We start from the raw sequence: 19,359 nt of genomic DNA on the forward strand, positions 1-19,359 counted from the left end.
ATTCATAAATAAAATTTTGATTATTCTACGTAAATACTAAAAAAAATCTTTCAGAAAGTTATTTATTTTGTGTTGTACTTCAATTTTGTTTCTGTTCAGAGTTGTTTGTTCCTTTTTTTTTTTTCATTATTTATTTATTTAATTATTTTTTCTTGTTAGGTCCGAAACCAAAGACGATTGCTGATTTCTGGAAAATGATTTGGCAGGAGGATGTATCCATTATTGTTTGTCTGACCAATCTCAAAGAAGGGACAAAGGTCAGCTAAAGAATACACACAACAGTATCTTTTCTTCATTTTCATAATAGTATCGATATCAGACAATCATTTTCAAAACTTTGAAGTGTCTATAATTTTCGAATGCAATATGAACTAATGCAATCTTCATTGCTCCTTAAAGAAAATAAATTTTGTACGATTCCAATGTGTTAACATGTAACAATTTCAAAAATCTTCTGCAGAATATAAATTGATTGTATTTTTTATATTCTCTTTATTCCAGGTGGATATATGGATTCATTTCATCTTGCTGTTGTAAATGAAATAAATAAATTAAAAAGATCGTTTATTTCTGTATTTAGAATAAGTGCAACCAGTATTGGCCAAACATTAACGACAAATTACGGAGTGGAGGTTTTAATATCAGAAACATGGAAGAAAAGGTGTATGCGAATTATACTAAAAGACGCTTCAAGGTCTACAAGCACTTGGTAAGGCTAAATTGGTGACCTTAAGAATGAATTTAACCTTGTTAGCAAAGTTTTCTGATAGTACAAACATCATTATTCCTTAATTAAACGGTTTGTATTAACATTTTCTTTATGTATAAGAATATGCCCTACTACAAAGTGATTAAAATTATGAAAAACAGAGAAATAATAATCATCAAAGAGTAAGATTTAAGATCAGAAACAAAGGAGAAAATGTGTATATTCAAGGTCTACATACACTTGGTAACGATAAATGGGTAGACTTTGTGAAATACTTTTACCTTGTTAGCAATGCAATAAACTAGTCAAAACATCTTTTTTTTAATACTGTATCGTCATATACTGCTTAAAGTAGTGAAATGTTTGTATAACACGTATAATTTATAAGCAGGTACAAGGTTTTATCCATTGCATTGCAAGGGATGAAATTATTAGTTTGAACATATTTAATTGTTATTGAATTTAACAAAAAGGATTAGGCAAAAGCTTAAAAAAAATAAAGTGTTCTTTCTTTGCATGTGAAATATATCAAACATTTTACACCTTTTAACCTAAAGTGTTAATAATAAAAAGTAAATGTTATAATTAAACCAATCAGAGAAATTGTAAAAATCGGGAAACAAGTTAAATACATTCAAATGCCTGTTATTTTGTCATGGGAGATCTTATTTAAAAAAAAATTAAAAGTGATGTAATACTTTTCAAAAAAAATAAACTTAAAATTGAACTAATATGCTATTTATAACTGTTTATACTTGAAATTAATCATTCAGAATCTCACATATGATTGCAGGAGCAAAAGGATAGAGAGGTGGTGATGTTCCACTACACAAGATGGCCGGACCATGGAGTTCCTGATCCACTCAGTCTCGTCGTATTCCATCGTCACGTGATGAGAATGTCTTCTAAGTACCCAGGAAAATACATTGCTGTACACTGCAGGTTTTATGGCCTTTCTCTCTCTCTCTCTCTCTCTCTCTCTCTCTCTCTCTCATATGAAATCTTTCCATATGATTTTCAAAAACTCTTACTTCTAACGTTTAAAATATAGTGCTGGCATCGGTAGAACAGGAACATACATAGCTTTAGACGCCCTCTATCGCGAAGGGGAGAGAAATGGTAAAGTCAATATACCAATGTACGTCAGGACCATGAGAAAAGACAGAATGAACATGATACAAGGCGAGGTGAGTTTATATTAAAATTAATTCTCATTTTAGCATAATCGTAATCATATACATCAGGACTGTTTTTGAATGCAAAAATTGGATAAAGTTGAAAACACATATTATACAATATATTTTATAGATCATTTAAATTTATATTCAATATTAATGCATATCGTATTTCCTGACGTTGATAGAGGATGATATAATTTGTTATTGTAATTCTTCTTTGGAAAAAAAATATCTTAGTCTCGATGTGTTCCACTGTCACATTCACATCGTATGTTCAGAACAGAATAATGATTCATTTTTCATTTATAGAGCATTCCACAATCAATAAGTCTTTATAAAAAAAAATTATGTACTAGTCAAATATACTATTTAATGACGCGTTAAATAATATTCATTTAAAAGATACGATTAGTTTTTTTTTACCTTTAGAAAATTAAATCACATCTAATCTATCAAATCTAAATCGTGTTGTGCATGAATGTAAAAGTGAAATCAAAGTTGTTTTTTTTTACTGTATAGGGGATTAATTTCACGGGTTGTAATTTTCACGTTTTTCTCTCCTCGGACACGATCGCGCTTTGTTGAATTCGCGGAATCGGTATATAATAAAAGTTACCTCCCTTGTCTTTATACGCGTAATCCATAGTATAGCTAGGACGACATTTATCAGCGTTATTTATTCACTTCACGAACAACAGGGTAGGTTTATATAAAATGATTAAATTTAGTAGTTAATTGATGATTAATCAAAACAAAATCTGTTATTAATTTTTTTTTACTATTAACGTCAAATGACTTTCCTTTATGCTTTTACGATGAGTGCATGTGTACACATCGTTCCGAAGGCATAACACATCGCAGCGGAAAAAAAAAACAACACTGGACGCTAATAAATGTATTAATGTAGGTAGACGTAATAATATATTTCCATATCTTCAGCAAGTTCGATAGTTATTTTTTAAAACCAAAATTTCCCATAAAAACTAGTACGCAAAATGCTAATGCAGGTAACAAATACACGTGGTAATGTTACGCACGGGTAATCAAAAGCCATGTCCCATGTGTTTTGATTGATGACACATGTATCTATTATAACAGCTTTTTAACAATAAATACAGGTTATTAGCTGCTTATTTGAATTAAAATAAAGCGTGATATTTGAGATAATTGAATGACAAATAATACTCGTAATTACTGAATGACCATGTATTGTACGTATATATACCTATCGTAGTCTATTCTCAAATTTCCAAATAAAACACTGAGGTTAATATTTAAAACTTATTCACTGTTTCTTGAATTTACGGATTTATTAACTCCGTGAATATAGCGAATATTAACACCGCGAGTTATTTTCCCCTATACAGTATTTGTCGTTTGTGTGGGACATTTACAAGATAAATTATAAGTCTTTGTAATCGAAGTTGTTTTCATTTGTGGATTTTGTGTAAAATTTACATGATAAAATCACGGTTTCAAAATAAATCTTTCTAATAGCTCACCATATTTTAATTTTCAGGACCAATACAAGACTGTCTATTTGGTACTTTACGAATCGTTTGTGGGGAAATCAAGATGCATGGCAACGGAGGAAATTTTACAAGGAAATCAAGATAAGTCTTGTTACACCAATTGTGGAGAAGTTACATCAAACCCTCTGTCTTCAGACTTTAAGGTACATTTAACTGCAGTAATCATGATTAAAGATTGCTGCTGACCTACATCAACATGTATCGTTTTGGTTTTTAAAATTCTCAGCAATTCTCCTTACTTAAAGGAGCCTGGACACAGATTTGAAGTTAATGTTTTCTCAAATATTCTGTATAATATCATGACTTATATGTTGTTATAGCATTTCACTAGGAAATATAATAAAAGCGTGTTCAGAAACTTCTTTTATCTGAAAATTACTCAAACTACAAATTTCGGGACGCGTTTGATCGACCCATCCTTGCACTTTCACAAAGTAAACTTTATCCCCAATATTCAAGAAATGAGAAATTTTGTTGTGTATTAATGAAAGATATCAAAACTATAATCAAGAAAATTCAGAATAGAAATGTGAGAAAGCGAAACCAACTCACTAGAATGTTCAGTCCATGCTCAGTGTTGTGTGTAGAGTTTAACAAATTGAACACACCCGGTGAATCGTAAACATTAACAATAACAGAGTTCGTGCCCTGTTTACAAAAGAAAACTAATGTATGACGTAATGTAAAGAAGAATGTCGGTGTCATTGAATTCATGTTAGTTTAATTCATTTAGCTGGCTTTATTTTTTGAATAAGCGTAGAAATTAAACATGTAAACAATGCAACTGTGTTCAGGGCTCTTGAAAGGAAAAAAAATATCATTGCTTTCTTTTTCTATTTGACTCATGGTAACTATTTTAGGAGTTGCTGTCTCTTAGGAAAACTTATACAGATGTGGAGCATGACTGCGGACGTACTAATATAGAAGCCAACTACACAAAGGATGTCCTTCCTGGTATTATCAGAACTTTAAATCAAGTTTTTTTTTTAAATTAACAAACGTCAGTTTTTGAGCTGTTTTCAATTATTTTCATTGTTTGTTTTCATCAAAAATAAAGGTTGTTTTTGTAAAAATGCAGTGATTCAATAAAAATAATAACTTCTTGCCTTTTATTAATCTTCCATTTCAGTGGAAGAATTCATGTGCCGGTTAACATATACAAAAGGGAGATCAACATATTACAACGCTGTATTTCTCCAGGTCAAGTATATTTGAAGGAATATGTCAAATTGAATTATACATAAAAGAATCTGCGTTTTTAAAGACCTTCAATATAAAAATGAAAACATTTTGGACATTGAAAAAACATATACGTTAGAAATGTGGAAATATTGCGTTTATATATTTCATTTCAACTAGGGTACCTACCATTAGGAAGAATGTTTTAAGACAAAAACAAAAGTTACTGTTGCTTACTTAAATGAGAAAATACGCGCAAGCAAAATGTTAAGAATACCTTGATTTATTACAAATTGAAAACATGTAATGCACTGTGGATTTCAGTCTATCTAATTAAGGACTTCTGGTAGATTACTTTAACTGCAAAAATATCATGGGATTAGATGTCTTTAGTGTACAAGCCCTTAAATTCCTTTTACCGCGGTCTGAATATATTGCTAATAAATTTTATGACCAAGACAAGTATTTTTTTTTCAACTCTCCAAAAAAAATAAATAAATAAATTACAGTAGGTCAAAAATCTTATATATTCCTAATTCTGTTGCATTACAATAAATTGTGATATATCCTTCAGGAAAAAAAAGTAATATCTTTATCAAAGAATAAAAACATTCAGTAATCATATTTTATAATTAGTGGGATGGTTTTTGTGAAAAGGGGCTACTGGCAAATAAAACCCTTGAAGCGTTACTTCTAATGATATCCTTTTCTGAGACAAATGTGTGATCTACAATTCTTTCTTGGCTTAAAAATTAATTGTATCAAATCATGATTTAGGAAAAGTCTTCATAAAAAGAAATTTTTTTTCAGTCTTACAAAGAACACGATAGCCTTATCAGTGCCCAGTACCCACTACAAGACTACACTGAAGACTTCCTAAGACTGGTGAAGGATATGAATGTCAGTGTGGTTGTCTTCCTTTGTCCATTATCTGATTTGGAATCCGTAAGTAACTCTGGTAGTTCCACCAGAATAATAATGAATATAAGAATTGTAGTCCACACAATGTAATTGACTTATTGGAATTATTTCAATTTAGAAAAAAAAAGAATAATAATTATAGTTCGAAGATGCAAAAAAGTAATATTGAATACATCATGAGAAAATTTATTTACAAAATAAATAAAAATACGACTACGACTATTATAAATGTTTTGATGAAATAGGATATTAAGTTTTGATAGTTTTTTTTTTTTGGGGGGGGGGGGGGGGTCGGGGGAATGGGATATTTTTCTTGAAATATTTACATCTTGTTAAGTTTAATTTCACTTTTTTCAGTCTTCTCTTTGGTTCCCATCCAAAAACATGGAGAAAACTGTTGGAAGTTTCACAATAAAGCTAACTTCTTGTGAAGATTCGGCGAATGTTTCCAAAACAAATATATTTATTAAACCAAAGGTTTGTAGAGTCAGCACTATGTAAATCAAAAACGTTTTTTATTTGGTCATTCAGAGAAAATACTATCCATAGTGTGCATTAAATACGTCAAATCCTTTACACGGAAAACAGGGATCAAGTTCAATGAGGGTAACTGTGCTAGAATGCCAAAAATGGAAAGAAGGACAATCTATCGCAGATAAAAGAGACTTAGTGGACATTGTCAAGGTGGCAAAAAGTGAAAATTTTGATCATGGAAACAGACTTCTCATACTCTCCAGGTAATTTCAAACAAAATTAACAAAGGAATTTTTCATGAGAATTTTACTGATTATTTTGATTACTTTTCCTGATAAACAGGGATCCGTTTACTTATGCTTTTTATGGCCTTCTGCTAGATTTTAAAGAATAATTAGAACGCTTTCTGTCAAAGGCTTTAAAATGTATACAAAAATTACTTTATTACTCACACTAAAGAGTTCTCAGAGATACGAGTAATTAGAATTCAGAACTTAATGTATCTGTTTATACTTTGATAGTGATGGTGCCACACGTTGTGGAGCATTCTGTGTGGTTTATAACGCTCTGGAACAACTCTCAATGGATCAGGAAGTTGATATCTTCACCATCACACGTCAACTTCAGATCCGTAGACCGCAGTTTGTGTCTACCTTGGTATGTATTAACAGACCTACTTTCAACTTTTTTATTTTCCAGAATATATGTAACATTGATCAATTCAACACTATGTTTTGAAAACACTATGTTTCATATGATGTTATAAATTTCAGAAATTGTATTGTAGTATAGATACATACTTAGTTTGGAAATAAATGACAAGAGTGATTATTATTCATTATCAAATAATGTACATAATAACGACATCCTTATTCTGAATAAAGAAATGAAAATTCTGATTTAAAAAAAATCATATTATTGTAATGCATTTATTTTTTTTTAGGAGGAATATCAGCTTTGTCATGAGGCTATAGCAGAATATTTGAGAAATGATAGTGTATACGCAAATTTTTAGTCTAAGGGAGATTACTCTCACAAGTCATTACAACGTTTTCCAAAGACAGTATACAGTTTTTCGTTTTATTTGTGATTTAATGTGTTTTTGTGTCCCCTGCAGACTGCAGTACTAAGGGATTACTTTACCCGGCGTCTGTCTGTCACACCCTATATCTCGAGAACTGTAAAAGTTGTGGATTTGATATTTTGCATGTAATTGCTTGGCACTACGACTTTTGTTAATTACTATGGTTACCGATCTCTAGACTCTTGACCTTAACCTTTGACCTACTTTTCTAAATACATGCAATTCCCAGTGTCGATTATCAGCACATTTTTGAATTTAAGAGGTACACCTTTGCTGTTTAGGAATTTGTGCACTGTTTGCAATAAGACAATATGAAAAATAACAGCATTACAATCCACTTGACCTTGACCTACTTTGCAAAAATGCCCTGGGCAATTTATTCTAACTTATGATTTCTGAATTTTGAGAGGAAGGAGTTTGATAATTAGCATTTATACATGTTTACGAGTTGTCGACACTGGATTTTGAAACTGTATGATATTCAGTTACCATACAAACTTATATTTAAATACCAGGAAAGTACATCGGGATCGGTTTTCCACTATGCATCGTGTAGATTGACACTTGTAGTAAACACAGACTGAAATCTCTTTTGGAGGATTGTTGAAACACGTATTAATAAAATGTTAAATAGATATTTCTAACAATTTCAATTTAAATATTCATTTGAGGGTTGGGGATCGAACCATATTTTTTTTTTTTTTGATTGTCAGCTTCTATCGCAGTCATATACTACCCAAGGAAGCCTTTTTTTCTTTGCAGGCAAATGCATTTGAACTTTCATGCTAGAAGTAAATAAAAAGCTGACCATTGTAAGATTTATGTACATCTTTAATAAAGCTACAAAGCAGGTGACACATGCGTTCCTTGGAACACTCTAGTTTTATGTTTGGTACTTTATTTCTTGTGAGATGTAGGTCGAAAAGAAATGTAGAACTAGAATCTTTATAGAATTAAGATTTGTCCACTACTGAATTGCAACTCAATTTTATTTTCATTTCCCCCTGATGTTATACTCGTTTTACTTTGACTTGAAATCAAACCTACATTTTTTTTTATTATTTTATCCCCTGAAATATTTATTTTTACATGATTATTCATACATCTTATTATTTCATCTTATTCTAAATAAAATTTTTCTCCTTTAATTTTTTTTTAATTTAAAAAAAAAATTCCTTTAATAAGCGACGTGATCTTGGGACCAATTGAATTTAGATTTCTACATTAATGAAAAATAAATGACTTAAAATTCAAATTTTATACATGCATGGAATTATATACAAAAACTTATTCTTATTCCTTTCAAAAACGTTTCTAAAACAAAACACATTGTAAAATTATTTTTAAATTTAAATAATACCTCGCTGATGGGGTTTTCTCACATCAAATGTCTATAAAAATAGACGAGTTCTCACGGCGCATGATTTTCTTGCAAAACGGAGTGAAACTGAATCATATATATATAGCTTACTGACACTCACTGTTCACACTTCTACACATAAATATCTGCAAAAGCATAAAAAATAATTATATGAGAAAATTTGCCAATAATTTTGTGCACTTTTCTTTGTTCCTTGATGACCTTGAAGCATATTTGTTAATGAAGAGCACAGCAAATGACAAAACTCTAAACCTAGACACTTTTGTTGTACGGGTTATTTAAATATTATTCTTAATTTTGAATGTTTGGTACATGAGTGAATCGTCCTGATTTACGTAGAATAAAAACTTCGGTTCAGTAAATAATGAGTTTTCGGTTGAGGCAAGGGCCCAGGGAAGCCAGAAAAAATCAAGAAAAACTCCTGTAATTTTTTTAGAAGTTTCGTGACTGTGTGATTTGATTTGATAAATTTGATACGTGTTTTAAATAACAGAATATAAATGAATTGCTTCGATTGATTGATTGTATGTTGTTTTATGTCCCATTCGAGGATTTGAATTGCTTCGAATTCGAATGCATGCATTGGAGAATCTATGTTTCTCTTTAGGTAATTAATTAATATGCATTCTTTTCTTACTAGTTCTTCAATCTTATCATTCATAGTAAAATTATTTAATTTGGGGGACAAGGCAAGGTTTTAGTTTGTAAACGTGCATAAGGGGACAGACAGAAAGTCATTAATAGACATAGATTTGAATGCCTGAAATGAAAAGTATTTCTTCTAAATAATGAGGTTAATTTCCTCATTGTAATAATAAAGGTATCTCATGCATGAAATCTCTTTCTACAAAGCGGAATCTAAGACTGGTTGATGATTGAATTTTGTTTAACATCCCACTCGAGAATGTCTCACTCAAAAGAGACGTCACCTGCTTTAGATGAAGTGCAACAAATTTTTGCCTTTCCATGGCGCTTACGGCTGTAGAACTAAAGACTCTATTTTAGTGTCAAAGCTTTGCATGACATGAGACCTCGGTTTTTTCTCATCGAGAAAACCTGTGATTATCACTTCTAGTGCGAAGGTGCTTGGCAAAGGAACAGTCACTACCAGTGCTTAACGTCTTAGGATTGACGCTGCGCTGGGACCGAGAATCGAACCCGGGCCTTCCTCACGAAGCGAGCGCCCTCTTACTAGGCGACAGGTTCACAAAGTAATAAAACACAATAATATTAAACAAACTGTAGGGATTTACAGACAAGGAATGTACACAATGGTGTTTGTATTCAGTATTGATAAATATTAGGAGGTCTGAAAAATTGCCGTTATAGAACAAAACATCTGCTTAATCCCCATCAAAAATTACTAAAAATACCAAAAATGATATTTAAATATTGCACCAGAAAAAAATAAATAAGATTTCCTTTCACAGTGATTGAATATTTCTAAATATGTGTATATTGTAAGGGCTTTATTAAACACGCCATAAAATATATATGCTTTTAAACAACCACATGCAACGTAGTTTAACGATTCTGCTGAGATAAAAAAAATCATCTTTAGGTATAAACTATTTTCTAGCGTGGATCTTCATCCTTTACATAACATAAGAAAATCGAGCAAACATTTATCTTTTTGAGATAAGTATGAAAGTTACATTCCATTATGTTCGTATATTTCCCAGCGAAACGTAGTATTTGATGTTATTGTAAAATAAAATGTAAAGATACAATATATAGAAGTAAAAAACAAATTGTTTTTGCAATAATTTAGCTCATTTTTCTTACAATTAGGCCTTCATTATTCAAGCTTGCATATGAATGCAGCTATTTAAACATACACTTAGGATCAAAAAACAATTTGTTCCTTTACTTAAAAGTGCAGAAATATTTTAAAAATAAATATAAATATGATGTATTAGAAAACAAATCCACCAAACCGCTTGTCCTTTTGAAAAATGATGTACGTGTTCTCTTGATTTTACTTCTGTTTTTTTTTTCTTCTTGTTGCTCTGTAGTGCATTTGATAAACGAACTTAAAAGCAACACACCTGTCAAGAAGATAGATTAACACATCTCTCATTTTTTTAAATGATCTTTTCCAATTGTCAAGAAGTTAATTTAAATAAATCTAAGACTTTCAAAACATTGTTTGCTTATTTTACGTGGGGGATTTTAACAAGGAATTTTGACGGTTCAGTGACCTTCGATCAGAGTTAATTTGATCATGTGTACTGTTGATTTGTGTAAAACAGGTGCGAGAGTTGACCCAAAAGTAATGTTACAGCTGCTATAAAATCTTTAAAGATCAAATGTTATCAGCAAAGTTTGATATATTAATTCCTCTATCTATTTTGATTTTTGTCTAGAAATTTCCTTAAGTTTGTTTATATAAAATACTTTTTAAAATATGAAGATTAACACAACGTTAGGTTTTGCCTATAATGTTTTCGACATCGTTACACATGTATGACGTTATACTTTTGGGTACTCATTCTCAGCTCATCTGCATATCTTTTTAACCTCACGTGCTTCTTTTTCATGATCTTCACTGCCATTTTGCTATAAACCGTCTTGTTTTAAGTTATAGTATTAAATTATTTGTGCCTTGCGCAAATGTTAATTCTAACGTCCTTCCTTTTTGCATAAATTTTATGTAAAATCAGATTCAAAATGAGTATCGAAGATAAACGTCATAATATGGTCTTATACACCCTTGCCGTGCGACGATAGACGAGCCCCAACGTTGTATTTATTTTTATATTTCATAAAGTATTGCATACAGGTAAATCTGAAAGAAATTTTAGGAGAAAAAGTCAAAATAGATAGAGGTATCAATAAGTTTTTTTTTTGGAAATTTTTCCATTATTTAAGATTTTATAGCAGTTGTGACACTACTTTTAGATCAACCCTCGTTATTTTCATCTCGAATACACAATAAAATGTACGATATATATTAAAGAGACCTCAACTATTCTTTATGTCCTGTGCAGAAAGAAAATAGTTTATTTAGCCTAAGGTTTATTGTTTACAAAAGAAATATGCAGGGCTGAACAGTGTGCAAAACGATAATAAATTCAACATTAAAAGAATTATTACTAGGGTATACCATGTAATGTGGAGGACAAGGTGACACAAATATACTGAAATAGTTTGAAATATGTAACATAAATTTACATATTTAAATCATCTCTATGGTAAAAAAAATAACGATTCTCAAATGAAAACCCATTGACAAATAATAATCTTTTCCTGCCCTATACTTGTCTAACACATCGACTTGTGCGACTAGCGAGCGGTTCACGAAAAAAAGATCCGTCGAGTCCCATTTCAGAGTTTCACGGTGATAGTTCAATGCCTGTTATCATGGGTACAGTCACCCTGGGGATTATAAGAGTAAAAATGGATGCAGGAGCGTTGTTTTGGGGTGACATAACTTCGAACAGGAGAACATCTCCAGTAAATTATCTACAGTACTTCGTAACGACGATGTAACTATGTCTCTGTGATACTGTGTACTTCAATCTTTGCAATAACCATGCATCAGTCTATTTGACTTTTCTGTAAGATACATGTAATCACGTTAAGCCCCATTATGCAGGGATCGACATTAACGGTTGTCCGATTGCCCGGGACAAGTAAATTATCAGTTCGGGCAAGTGAAATTGTCGACGTACTTGTCCGATCGGGCAAGTGAATTTTTTTTTTATACAGATGTACATATTTATTTAGTTTACATTAATTTATGAATAAAACAATAAATTGAACACTTGATTTCCGCAACTGACAATGTTTTTGCATTCAGAATTCCTTGCTAGCGTTTCTGGATTATACCGTTCATTTAAAAATCGGGTTCGTTATTTTCTTTCGTAGTAAAATAAGCTCTACGTCTAACAAAATTGTGTAAACTTCTTATAAGGAAATTAGATTATTTATTCACGCACAGCATGTAAGTACAGTGTAACACGGTGTATCGTGATCAGGATAAGATGTATGTTTCGTAGCAACTATCTTCCTTTAGCTTTGCTTCACAGTTATCTCTGAAAATCACGATTCACAAAAGGATCCTACCGAAAATAATTTTTTAAAATATGAATTATATTAAAAGGAAAAGGGGGTTATTGCTGCATGGCAGTGTGTGTTAACAGGTTGAATTTACAAGTACAGTGGTATACATTTATGTATACTAATGCAGCACCGAAATTTTGTTCACGTAGTTCAACTTGTCAAATTGACAGTAGTGTATTTGGTCACATTTTTTATATCATAACGTTTACAGTAATAAATAATTTTCTTCTCAAGTTCTTTCTTAATTTTGGGCAACCAAGTTTTTCATTCGGACAAGTCAAAGTTTGAGATCACTTGCCCTTCGGGCAAGTGAATCTGAAAGTTAATGTCTATCCCTGTTATGGGATGCCGTTTTACCATTATCATGCATAACATTGTTATTTAAATGGAATGAGTGCTAATTCTATCCATTTCTAAAATTCGCATTTCAGAATGAAAGGAAGTGACGCATAGTCGTATATATATGTCATTGTCCGAACCCTCCAATAAAGCTAAACAAAGCGGAACGTGCACTTAACGGATATAACAGGCTTTTATACAGTTGATTTGTTCCGTACGCCCTAGATGCAGTGTATTAATGCCAATTTCGAATACAAAACAGATTGAGGTCTGATGGTACAAAAGATAGTTTTCATATGACGTATTTTCTCTCCGAGTTTTTTCCCTTGACCGCCATCTTGGTGGTCAACTTGGTAATTTTTCTTCTTTGTAGCAACAATCTAATTCAAAGAAGAGCATACGCAGTTCGGGGAGGAGGGATCGGACTCCCCCCCCCCCTCCTTGATTTGTAGAATTATTAAATGTATACATGTATATTGAAGCAAATAAAAAATATAAAGATTTGATTGCTTATTCTTTTATATGTGTATAGAAGATTCTTTTTGTATAGGATATTTATCACACTGTAATAACGATTTTATGAATTACAATGTAGTACAAGCCAGACGTCATAACTTTTTCATTTTACATGCTGACTACTATCATTTATATAGTAAATCCAACAACAAAAAAAAATTCCAAAAAAAGATCGATCGGGACTTGAATCCGGGGCCTCTCACGTGCTAAGCGAGAGTCATACCCCTAGACCACGGAGGCACTTGATTATACACCAAATTAAATGCAAACAGTAGGTCACATATAATGTTTATATTCACGTTCGATATTGTCAACATTTTACACAATACATGGTGTCTAATTAAGCCTTTACTAAACAGTTCTCATAGATGTAATTAGAATATAAAGTCTGCCCACAACCTGTATTATACGTAATAACTCTCCATATGCCCTGTGCTAAAAATATATATTGCCAAGCGACTTTTAATACAATAAATAAAAAAAGGGGCGGGACACTTTGAGAGGGGCGAGAGAGGCCATAGGGAGTTATGGTATAAAATTTCATTGCAAAAGCTCAAAAGCTTCTTGAGATATCGTCCGGAAACAAAAGTGTTACACACAGACGGAATGTATGAATTTATGACCTTGAACTTTGACCTTTTGACCTCAAAACCAATAGGGATCTTCCTTAGACCACAGGGAGTTGTTATGTAAAATTTCATTGCAAAAGCTCAAAGAATTCGCGAGATATCGCGCGGAAACGAAAGTGTTAAAACAGAGAGAATTTATGACCTTGACCTTTGACCTCAAAATAAATAGGGGTTTTTTTTAGGCCATAGGGAGTTGCTATGCAAAATTTCATTGCGAAAGCTCAAAGGGTTCTCGAGATATCGCGCGGAAATGAAAGTGTTACAGACAGACAGAAATACAGACGGGCGGACAGACGGACCCAAATTCATATCCCCCACTTTCAGTGAAAGCGGGGGACAAAAATCCGAGACTGAGTGTAGATGAACACGATATTTGTTATTAAAGTTCAAATTAAAATTTTCACCGATTGTGAAATTGAATAACCCCACGTATCTATAGTTAAATTGACTTTAAATTGTGCCTGATATTTAAATGCGGAGTCAGTAAATAAATCGGTTATTGTTTTTAATTTCTAATAACTATGAAACGTGATTGATTTAAATTGTGTAATTTACAGGAAAGTCCTATCTTAATATATAAAGTTATAAAACAAATAGAAAAATCTTTTTAATTTAGTGAGTCTGAACTTATCAAAATACGCTATATATGACTTTAAAAGAATTCTGAGTCAAAATATCTTCTAAGTAGATATGCATCCCTTCTACTCCCCGGTTGCATCAATAATCTTTAACTGCGCTCAGTGACACTTTTTGTGATAAGTTGGTGCAAAGTTAGATAACGCCTGTTGTTGAAAAGTGATTTCCTAAGTACTTGGTTTAAGAGTGAGTGTATGATACTCAAGTTTTTAAGTAGATTGAATGACTATTTAAGGTGAATTGAAGGGCATTTTTATCGTTTTCATGTGTGTTTTGAAGAGTGTTAGTATTTATACTTATTGCTGTAAGATATTGTACAGGAAATACCACTCATCAACCAGTTCATGCTGGTTGAATATAAAATTGTGCACTCAAATGTAAACTATTATAAAAAAGAAATCGTGATTTCTTATTCATCTTTTAAATGGGGTTGGAATTAATATGGTATTTTTTATGTTACCAATGAGAAGGAGTCATATTGCTTTGCACCTGTCTCCGTCGATCAAACGGTCGATATGTCGGTCGGAAAAATAAGTGTCGTCCGCTGTATATCTTGAGAACCTTATGTTTGAGAGAGGAAAAAAACTTGATGCACTGTCACCCAATGAGAAGTAAATGAGCCATCATTTTACGTCATAAGTTCAAAAGTCAGGTTCCATACTACACTAGGTAAGGTATTGTGTATTCCATTTGCTTTAAAGACATCACACTTAGTGTTGATTTCGAGGTCAGAAAGTTCAAAGGTCAATTTGGGCATGAAGTAATTGACCGCTCTTGAGAACCCTTTGCTTTACACACATCAAAAAGTGTACACTTGTTTCTTCTGAAAAGTAGATGAACATTATAATTTTTAGGTCAAAATGCCGGAGGCCATGGTCACGTTTCTCTAGACATGGGAAACTGGTATTCTATCCGAATTAAATTACCCCTAATGATATTGAGGTCTGACAGAGATCAAACTTATATTATGTTTCCCTTTGACTTGTAGATGACATTCGCAGGATTTAAAACGATAGTTGAATGGTAAGTTGAATACCAATCCCGTCAGATTGAGGACGAAAAAAAGGTAAAAATCAGAAGAAGAAAAATCGAAGCGTCTGTAAAATATCGAGTCGGGCAGGGATTAGAGTAAAGGATTATTTATTATGGCCTCATGGCAATTTGGTACATGAAAAATACCTTTATTGAAAACTTTGCTTTAGTAGTAACTTTTTATCCATGATAATGATACATTACCCCCCTCCCCCCCCCCCGATATATAAGAGGGGACTATATGGGTTTTTTTTTCTCAGAGATTCAACGAAATATTATAGCCCATCACTCAATCTACAATGTAGCAAAATATGTATTATCAGTTATAGCAGAAATTATACTTTAATTTTACCCATTGGATTTACACATAAATAATTTGTTGTAATAGGGAATAGCAAATTGAGTCAAGATTATTGTCTTTTATACTTAGTTTATATAAAGACAACATTGGGTGTTAAATGATTAGACAAAAAGCTAGTCACTGTTCAATTTAACCTTTCCCTTTCCTTCCGGTTTTGTTAAGTATCCTAGTATGACCATGGATATATTAGTACAGACGCCAAAAGGTAGTTCACCTTTATTCAACTCTATTTTGTCTAAAGCTTATGAAATTTTGTTTATCTCTCTAAATATTTTAAATTTAAGAAAGGGTTTACTTAATTCTTGTCAGATGTCAGTAACTATAGTTAAATTGATTTATTAGCACTAGTAACAGGATGATGATAAAGAACTACGCACGCAAATACTCGATTCTTGCCTACATTTTATCCCAATCTTATTAAGTACAAATGGCATTTTGGTCATTAAAACTTTTTTGAGTGCAAGAAAATAGTTCATAAGTAAGTCATTTATAATTTTAAAACCAACGTCAAAAAATTACTTTTTTTTTTACAACTTTATAAGTGGGGTAAAGAATTTTATTCATTGCAACCAGGCTTTTAAACATAATCAAAATTTCAAATATGAACGGAAATTGATAAATGAACCTTAAATCTTTCCGTATGTTTAAATTATTAGGTCACCTGAGTTTACTCAGGTGACCTATTGCTATCTCTTTTCGTCCATCGTTGTTTATCGTCCGTCGTGTGTTAACATTCGTACATTTTCAGCTTCTGCTCTGGAACCACTGAACCAATTTCAACCAATTTTGGCATATAGCATCTATGAGTAAAAAAAAAACATAAATAGTGAAATTCATGGCGCCTGTCCCCCCCTGGGACCTGAGGAATGGGGTTAAAACCATAAAAATCAATACAATATTTAAAGATTATCTTCTTTACTCCTGAACAACAAGCAGTCTTGGCATAATAATATGCATTGAGCCCTCTACCATAATTGTGAAATTTATGGTCCCAGGGTCAAAGATTCTGAAACTAGGGCGGGGCTCTGTTGAATATATAGTGAATATGCATTATTTCTTAAAAATCTTCTCTTCTGTTCCTGAGTATTAAGCAAACAAACAATATGCATAGTTATGATGAGGAAAGGTGCCCCCTCCAAAATTATGAATTTCATGTCCCATGGGTCAGGGGTATTGGCGTTAGGGTGGGGCTCTAATGATTATATAGTGAAAATAATTAATTTTTAAATTCTTTAAAAATCTTCTCCTCTGTTCCTGGGTATTAAGCCGAAGAACTAAGTGCATAGTTATGATGAGGAGAGGTTATTCTTCCGAAATTGTAAATTACATTGCCCCTGGGTCATGGCTTCTGGTGCTAGGGCGGGACTCTAATGATTATTATATAGTGAAAATGCATTAATTCTTTGAAAATCTTCTCTGCTCCTGGGTATTAAGCCGATGAACTAAGTTCATAGTTATGATGAGGAAGAATACCTCTTCCAAAATTGTGCCGCCGAATTTGGCTGAAATATTGCCGACTCAGCGTAAAACAACATTAATCAATCAATCAATCCAAAATTTTGAATTTCATGGCCCCAGGGTCAGGGGTTATGATTTTAGGGTGGGGCTCTAATGATTATATATTGTGAAAATGCTTTAATTCTTTAAAAATCTTCTCCTCTGTTCTTGGCATTAAGCAGATGAACTAAGTACATAGTTATGATGAGAAAAGGAGCTTCTTCCAAAATTGTGAATTTCATTGCCCAAGGGTCAGGGGTTCTGAAGTAAGGGCAGAGCTCTAATGATTATATAGTGAGAATGCATTAAATTCTTTTAAAATCTTCTCCTCTGCTCCTGGATATTAAGCGGATGAACTAAGTGCATAGTTATGACGAGGAAGAGTGCCTCTACCAAAATTTTGAATTTCATGGCCCCTGGGTCAGGGGTTCTGGTGCTTTGGTGGGACTCTATTTATTTACTAGTAAAATGCATAATGCTTTGAAAAATCTTTCTCTCTGTCTCTGAGTTCTTAATAGCAAACAAACTAAATTCAATAATATCAATGTTGAACTTCGGTATTTCGAACACGGATATCTCGAATACCATGGATATGTCGAAGTGATTTTGAAGTCCCAACCCCTTATTCCTTAAGTATTTTAATGTACATAACTTTAATTAGACCACTACTTGAATATTGTACTGTAGTTTGGGATGGATGTTCTCTACAAGGTGTTGAAAAATTAGAAAAGGTGCAGCTTTATGCTGCGAGAATAATTACAGGGTTACCCATTATAGCTTCAAGAGATGCATTATATTTAGAAACAGGATGGGAACCTCTCGCAGAGAGGCGTAAAGTAGGAAAACTAAATACCATGTTTAAAGTACATCACAGTTTGGTAACTGATTATTTAAAAAGTATTTTTCCCTCAATAAGGAGTGTTGAATCAAATTACAACACACGTAATCGAGATGACTACACTATTCCTAGATGCAGACTCGAAATATTTAAGAAATCTTTTGTTCCTGATACAGTAAACCAATGGAATAGTTTAAGTATTACCACAAGAAACAGCTCAACTTTTAGTAGTTTTAAAAACAATATACATAAAAAACCAGCAGACCCCCCTCATTATTTCTGTTATGGTAACAGACGACTTAATATCATACATACTAAACTAGGACACAACTGTATTTTAGATTATGATCTTTATAAAAGAAACATTATTGAGAGTCCTAATTGTTCGTGTGGTACTCCAGAAGACCCATATCATTTCTTCTTTGTATGTAAAAAGGTTCAACGTGCTAGAGAGGAACTATTTAGAAACCTACTGTGTCTTACTAAACCAAACACTAAATTGAATATTATTGATTGTTTCCTACTTCTGTGGGGAGATGAGTCACAAAATGTTGAAATCAATAAATATATTTTTCAATCTGTACAAAAATTTATAAGAGATTCTGGCAGATTCAATTAATTATTACAGTCTTACACTAAAACTCTAGTTACTTATATATTTATCATGTAATGAATGTACGTTTAAAACAAACAAATTTGTATATCAATATTCTATATATAGACCTTGACAGTTGTAGCCATTTATGGTGAGAACCTTGTAAGTTGTTAGAACTTTTGTTCAAACCATTTGTATATTATTTATACAATAAAATATGTTCAAACCAAGTATTTAACTCTGGATATCTCGAATCCTTTGATATCTCGAGGTTTTTTGTCGGTCCCATTGAGTTCGAGATAACGAGGTTTGACTGTATATTAAATATTACTTTAAGTAAATGTGCCTTTTCTTTGGTCTTGAATATCTAGGAGGCAAACAGAATACACAATT

The 19,359-nt window shown here is 32.2% G+C and overlaps 1 protein-coding gene across 1 annotated transcript in view; it reads left to right on the forward strand.

Annotated features, from left to right (window-relative positions):
- Positions 1-7,179, forward strand: part of LOC133180208 (receptor-type tyrosine-protein phosphatase alpha-like) — a 94,422-nt gene extending 87,243 nt beyond the window's left edge. Inside the window, exons 11-18 of the mRNA XM_061314773.1 lie at positions 3,407-3,562; positions 4,280-4,373; positions 4,549-4,619; positions 5,409-5,543; positions 5,877-5,996; positions 6,108-6,256; positions 6,515-6,650; positions 6,937-7,179. Coding sequence (XP_061170757.1) covers positions 3,407-3,562; positions 4,280-4,373; positions 4,549-4,619; positions 5,409-5,543; positions 5,877-5,996; positions 6,108-6,256; positions 6,515-6,650; positions 6,937-7,008 — 933 coding nt within the window. The 3' untranslated portion in view covers positions 7,009-7,179. The remainder of the gene's footprint in view (positions 1-3,406; positions 3,563-4,279; positions 4,374-4,548; positions 4,620-5,408; positions 5,544-5,876; positions 5,997-6,107; positions 6,257-6,514; positions 6,651-6,936) is intronic.
- The last annotated feature ends 12,180 nt before the right edge of the window (positions 7,180-19,359 follow it).

The sequence above is a fragment of the Saccostrea echinata genome, unplaced genomic scaffold (assembly GCF_033153115.1).
Source record: "Saccostrea echinata isolate AGI-Se365-2 ecotype Australia unplaced genomic scaffold, CSIRO_AGI_Sech_v1 ptg000006l, whole genome shotgun sequence".
In the NCBI taxonomy this organism is placed as follows: domain Eukaryota; kingdom Metazoa; phylum Mollusca; class Bivalvia; order Ostreida; family Ostreidae; genus Saccostrea; species Saccostrea echinata.